Source organism: Paramormyrops kingsleyae, chromosome 16 (genome assembly GCF_048594095.1).
Source record: "Paramormyrops kingsleyae isolate MSU_618 chromosome 16, PKINGS_0.4, whole genome shotgun sequence".
NCBI classification, from domain to species: domain Eukaryota; kingdom Metazoa; phylum Chordata; class Actinopteri; order Osteoglossiformes; family Mormyridae; genus Paramormyrops; species Paramormyrops kingsleyae.
In genome coordinates this window covers 23,079,893-23,086,320 of record NC_132812.1, presented here as the reverse complement: position 1 = coordinate 23,086,320, position 6,428 = coordinate 23,079,893, and the positions used below count along the sequence as shown (strand labels likewise).

General features: G+C 41.9%; 1 protein-coding gene across 1 annotated transcript; it reads left to right on the top strand.

Annotated features, from left to right (window-relative positions):
- The first annotated feature begins 222 nt into the window (after nucleotides 1–222).
- On the top strand, nucleotides 223–2,057 carry LOC111858385 (C-X-C chemokine receptor type 4-like). Its single transcript, XM_023840133.1, has 2 exons — nucleotides 223–314; nucleotides 554–2,057. Exons 1-2 carry the CDS (start codon nucleotides 291–293, stop codon nucleotides 1,604–1,606), a joined length of 1,077 nt encoding a protein of 358 aa, XP_023695901.1. The 5' UTR covers nucleotides 223–290; the 3' UTR covers nucleotides 1,607–2,057.
- The last annotated feature ends 4,371 nt before the right edge of the window (nucleotides 2,058–6,428 follow it).

The window sequence follows — 6,428 nt, the reverse complement described above, 5'->3', positions numbered from 1 at the left end:
GCGGTACGTGTAACGGCAAGGTCGCTTCCATGGGACTTAATGTCACAGAAATTCTGAAATTTTACCGCCGGAGTATGAAATCCTCAGAGCGCCAGGGGATAGCGCTCACTCGGCACGCGCCCTCGCCTCCGCCCGAGCCCGCGTGACCAGCCGCCCCAAACCCCGCCCTTGTGGGTGGAGCGTGCCGAAGGCACGGGGTTTAAAATCATTCGCGTGCTTTCTGAGCAAAGCAAAGCTGCTCTTATAAGGAAAGTTAAGGAGCGTGTGCTGCCAGGGGAATTCACACCAAAATGTCCGACTTACAGTTTGACGAAGTAAGTGTGTTCATGTGTAATCGTAAAATGTGCTTTACATATGCAAATAGCTTGGTTATATTATAGGAAATGTATATATTAAAATAACACTAGAATATGTATTTTGCGTATGTGCGGGTTAATTTATTTTTTTACTACTACGGACGTTGCAATATCGGCATTTTTAATGAATGTGGATACATGCAAAACTTTTCATTTTAAAGTATTAAATCCGGAATGTTACTTGTGTTTTTTTTCAGAGTTTTGTACTGGAGTTTAACGACTCTGATATTGGATCGGGGGAATGGATGGAAGATAACTTTGAAGAGCCGTGCTACCGAGCTATTGACCCCAAATTAAAGAAAATCTTCCTCCCAACGGTTTACGGAATAATCTTTGTTTTGGGAATAGTTGGCAATGGACTGGTGGTCATAGTAATGGGCTATCAGAGAAAGTCCAGAACGATGACAGACAAATACAGGCTTCACCTCTCTGTGGCAGACCTACTGTTTGTCCTTACGTTGCCGTTCTGGGCTGTGTATGCAGCAAGTAGCTGGCACTTTGGGAGCTTTCTCTGCGTGGCGGTCCACATGATCCACACCGTGAACCTCTACAGCAGCGTTCTGATCCTCGCTTTCATCAGCCTGGACCGCTACCTGGCAGTGGTGCGTGCCACCAACAGCAATGCCCCAAGGCGCCTCCTGGCTGAGAAGGTGATCTACGTGGGAGTTTGGTTGCCAGCCGTGCTGCTCACTGTGCCAGACATGGTGTTCGCCAAGGTGCACGACTCTAGTACTGGGATATCCTGCGGGCGCACGTACCCGGATCCGGGCGACATCTGGGCCGCCGCATTCCGCTTCCAGCAAATCCTGGTGGGATTTCTGCTGCCAGGGCTGATAATCCTCACCTGCTATTGCATCATCATCTGCAGACTGTCCCAGTGTTCTAAGGGGCAGCACAAGCGCAAGGCGCTGAAGACCACCGTGGTGCTCATCCTGTGCTTCTTCAGCTGCTGGCTGCCCTACTGCTTGGGGATCTTTGTGGACACCCTGATGATGCTGAAGGTGATACCCTACAGCTGCTCCTGGGTGCAGAGTCTGGAGAAGTGGATCCCCATTACGGAGGCCCTGGCATACTTCCACTGCTGTCTCAACCCCATCCTTTATGCCTTCCTGGGGGTTAAGTTCAAGAAATCTGCCCGCAACGCCTTGAGTACGAGTCGGGGATCCAGTCGTAAGATGCTTCCCAAGAAGCGTGGTGCCATCTCCTCGGTCTCCACCGAGTCGGAGTCTTCCAGCTTCCACTCCAGTTAGCCGAACTTCACACAAAACCAACTATGTTCCAGAAACCAAAACTTTGGAATACAGACTGCTTGTAAATATATATATTTTTTTTCATTTTGTTTATTTAACTTAGCTAAACGTTTAATGCGCCAAAGCAGTGGTTGAATGTTCAGGCAGAGCCTGCTGGCTATTGTTCACCTGTATGTTAAACTGTAAATACGTATCTGATGCTTCGGCCCGTGGGAACAGACGAAGTATTGTACAAAAATAGGCGACTCGCCAGTGTATATGGTTTGTGACTTGCTAGACCTTTTTATGTCAGCACTTACACCTGTTTGTCTGCAAAAGGAGTGGTTATTTATGGACACTGTATGCAACACTGTTTTTTTTCACTGAATGTCTATGTGGTTGTCTAGTGTTTTTCATCACAGCTGTGATTATTGTCTAAATGCTAATAATAAAAATCTTGATTTCCTACTTAGACACTGAAGTTGTTTGCTTTCTTTTTTTTTTAAATGAATGAATCACACAATCGCATGTTGACTGCACTTATCTCGCTTTCACTTAGTTTAAGCATGAAGGAGGGGAGGTTGGGGTGGGGGTTCCTCTTTTACTTAATGCAAATGCCTCCACTGCATCTGGCTGAAAGGGGCATTCGAGGAGGAGCTCTGCTCCGTCTGGAACATCTGTTCTGTTTACATCTATGCTATTCATTTCAAGCACAATGAGACAAAACCAGAGCCAGATTGGGACTCCTTAGGTGTTTCATTGATTTTACTTCAATTCCCCTGCCTGGTCGCTTTTTCTTTTATCATGCACATATTCTTGAGACAACGGTTGCCTTTAAAGAGTACCAGTTGGCCTGGACTTGTATTTTGAAAAAATGAGCACATAGTATCTCCTGCCATGTGGTTTTTACAGAAATCTGATAGCAACCCCTGTTTTTTCTTTTTTTCTTTTTTTGTTCTGCCAATAAAGATATTTCAAGATACTTGATGAGTGTGAGATACCAGTGTGCTGCACATTTAAACCAGCAAGGCCACGTGCACCACAGCGACATGCTGCTTTGACGTGATACACATTAAATTCCGGAACTAAGATTTTCTCTTGAATAAGCTGAGCATGATTGAAAATGAGATTGATGAATAATGAAAATTAGAATATATCGATCTTTCTGGTGTTGTGAAAGTGAAATTCCTGAGCTGAACGGACTCACTGTTTTTGGTGTAAAGATGGATTGTAAAGGGATGACTAAGAATGTTATGAGATATAACATGTTTCCTCCACCTACATTCAAAATTAGTTTCTTAGGTCATTCATTATAATTCAGGTGACATAAATGTGTAAACAAAATCTAGATGAAAAGTAAGATATGTAGGACAAAGATCTCGACATATGAGTTGTGTATACTATTGGTTTTAGTGTGAAGTGGTGCATTACCTCCTGAAAAGGGTGAAGGAATGGAAATCATATTCAACAACCCCCCCCCCAAATAAGGGATCATATACCCCCTAGTGATGCATTGACCCCTCATGCACAACCGTCGCTGAAAGGAGGAAGGTAACAATGACCCTGACGGCGAACTGAGTGCCCACTGCCAGATCTCACAATATTTTCATTCAGTCATCCAACACCTTCACATTTGCATGTCTTTACCCAGAGCACAAAAGGTGAGAAGTAGCCGAACCATCAGCAATAGCCCAGTGAATGTGAAATACTGGAGAAGATGCTGTGAGGCTTTCCTTTGGAAGGCAGGAGGCGTGGTTCAAAAAGCAGCCCACTCTGTGCGCAGCTCTCCATTTTGTTTGTGTCGCCTCACAGACACTATGGAGCCAGCACTTGTCACTTGCCTTAGATCTGTGTACTGATAACTGGGTGGGTAACCATGGTGATGAGCCCAGCTCAGGGGAGGGGGGAGGGGAGTCTACGGACACCTGCTTCAGTTTATGACCTCCTTTTGATGCGGACGAGCCTCTATAAAAGAGTCAGTCTCTCAAGGTCTGCAGACCAGTGCAGTGAGACAGCAATCTGGCAGCAGAACTGGTTCTGGAAATTCTGCAGTAATACAAGGACAGATCTTGTGACATAACTCTCTTTCATGGCAGATGTCAGTTCCCCTGTGTGCATGTTTACACTGTGTTATTATGCATGTTTTATTTGTTCAACTGGACCGTTGGACACATCTCTGTGTTTTAACTGGCACTAACAACACCAACCCATCCAAAAGCTCCTATTCTTGTGTGCATGAAATCTGTGCACAAAAAAAATCATTGCATAATTACTGCCTCCTGAAGCCTTTCTGAGACAATGATCTTCTACGGCTCCTGGCTGTAGGATGGAAGTGGCTAAATGCAACCTGATTATAGTGATGATAACAGAATTGTAATAATACTTGGCCATGCACTAATTTACATAGTATATCAAGGTGTGAGACGTCTCTATCATCGTCTTTCGACCTCAGGCAAGTGGGAGTCGTCCAAATGATTATGAGAATCAGAGCCTCATCATCTGGGGAACAATACGATGATCTCTAAAAGCAAATGAGCTCTCTTGGAATGTAACCTTATAAAAATGGTACAAGAAACCATTAATCAACTTTTTGTGGAAATTCTACTCTGAGTTTTTACCACCAGCTTTGTAACTGTGGTCATAACTGCAAAACTACACAGTATACACATCTGAAAGAATAAAGCAGAATATGATAAACATTGAGGCTAAAGCTGGAACCATGAACAGAACAGACATTTCGGTTTTGGGTCTGAATTAAAGGTAATGCTTTCTCATCATCCATAGATTACACAACCTGCTAATGCTATATAATACATTATAACTAGGATGTTTATTTTACAAAGTTTCCATTGTCCTAAAATATGAAGCCTATTAATAGTTGAGATTTGCTTTAACTGTGCAGTGAAGCTGGGCATTAAAGTCCAAGTGCACTTTGAGACTTCATGTTTCGCAATGTTGGTATTGTTTCAGCAGGGTAGCTGCCCTTCCGGAAGCAATTTCCTGTGGCAGAAGTTCCTGAGGAAAAATAGGTGTGGAAACAACCTGCGGCCTGGTGTTAAATCAGATCCAGTATTTTTTAACTGCTCTGCTTCTGGGTTGTCAGCTTTCTTCCTCACATTTCACATCTACCTAAAATTATTTATATTCGCACAAAGTAAAACAATGTTTGAAATGGCCACAGTTAAATTAATCCCATGTACCAGAAGTCAAATAACACAGAATATATTCACAAAATATTCCAAAAAACTACATGCCACCCAGATTATAATACAGTTGCAGCAGAAAGTCTTCCCTAATTCCTTAAATCACAACATAATTTCCAAAACCACAACACATTCATTTACAAAATGCCAATACTACTTTATTAATTCTTCAAATAGTGCAGCGTGTGATGCACGGAGACATAGCATACTCACATACAGCAGCAAACTGACTGCAAGTCTGTATGACCACAGGATGAATTCATTGCCTAGAATACTTTAAATTTTGTTTAAAAAAACCAAAACAAAACCAAGCCATCATAAATCACTGAATGAAATTATATGATTTTATATTATTAATCATGGATGTTAAAGATTCTAGATGAGTATGTACTGTCTGAAACTGTTTAGTACTGGGAGATCATTTTAGCAGGACAATATTCACCTGTTCTTTTTGCATAATCACTTATCAAGCAGGCACAAAGCAGGGGATGCCACGCACCACACCACAAGCGATCGAGCCACCAGTCTGACTACACCGCATATTTGCATCCATAGTGGGAATTAAACTCAAAATCCAAAATCAGTGAGTCACCATATAGTCCAAAATAAAAAATGAATAAACAAATAATCCAAATAAAAAAAAAGAAACAATCCCTACCAGTTAGGCTTGGTTCAAATAAATAAAGACGTTTGTATTTTAATTCTCTTACTATGACCAAGTTTCTTTTTTTTGGCTCGTTATTTGTTTGTGAAAAAGTATTTGAACCTGATTATTTCGGCACATTTCTGAACCAGACCATGGAGTATTGGGTTCTGACTCAGTAGGAATGTGACTCCAGGGCTGAATTTCACAACAACCTAACAGTGTCTAACGGCACATCCTACACATTTTCCATTGCAAAATTCCATACTTTCCAGGCGGTATGAGGTGGGGGTGGGGGAGTGAGAGACAGTAAAAGTTGTTTGGGGGGGGGCAGTGGCGACGTAAACAGTTGTGGGGGAGGGGGGGTGGCAGTTTGCTAGGTTGGCGCCCTCCCAGAAGGCAGATCTGGGCAATTACTCATCCTGCACAGCAAGGCTGCTGCCCGCCATGTGACTAACAACTTGCCCAAGTTTGAACAACATTACACATTCTTTGCATTTTGGGTTCCGTTCACATTTTGGATCTTTAGCCAATCAGTTACCGTATTTGGGATTGGCAAGCCAGGCAGGTGGAAACTTGCATTTCCCCATCATAAGCATTGTAAACTGCAAGGCAGTCTGTATCAGCTCACATTGATAATTTAATTAAAACAGTCATAAGTATATTTGGATTTTTAAAAATACAATGTATAGTAGGCCAATTTGTTATGTATCTCCATACTTTCTTTCCTTATATCATACTTATCCGGACTTACAAAATATCAAAATCTAATTCCATACTTTACCATACTATGTAGGAAGCATAATCGTATATTTAATGTCAGTGTGTGCCAAGGTAAAAGACAAAAATACAATAAAGAGTGAATTAAAATATCTGCATTAGATCAAGCCCCAAATTATAATACTTTATATTATAATACTTTTCATTATATAAATCAGTTTGGCCAGCTATATAAGACATGGCGATTAATTTAAGAATCTAATATTACTGCTGAGTT

Coding starts and splice junctions, on each gene's coding strand:
- LOC111858385 (XM_023840133.1), top strand. CDS start 291: ATGTCCGACTTACAGTTTGACGAA. Junction 315..553: donor CCGACTTACAGTTTGACGAA/GTAAGTGTGTTC, acceptor GTTTTTTTTCAG/AGTTTTGTACTGGAGTTTAA.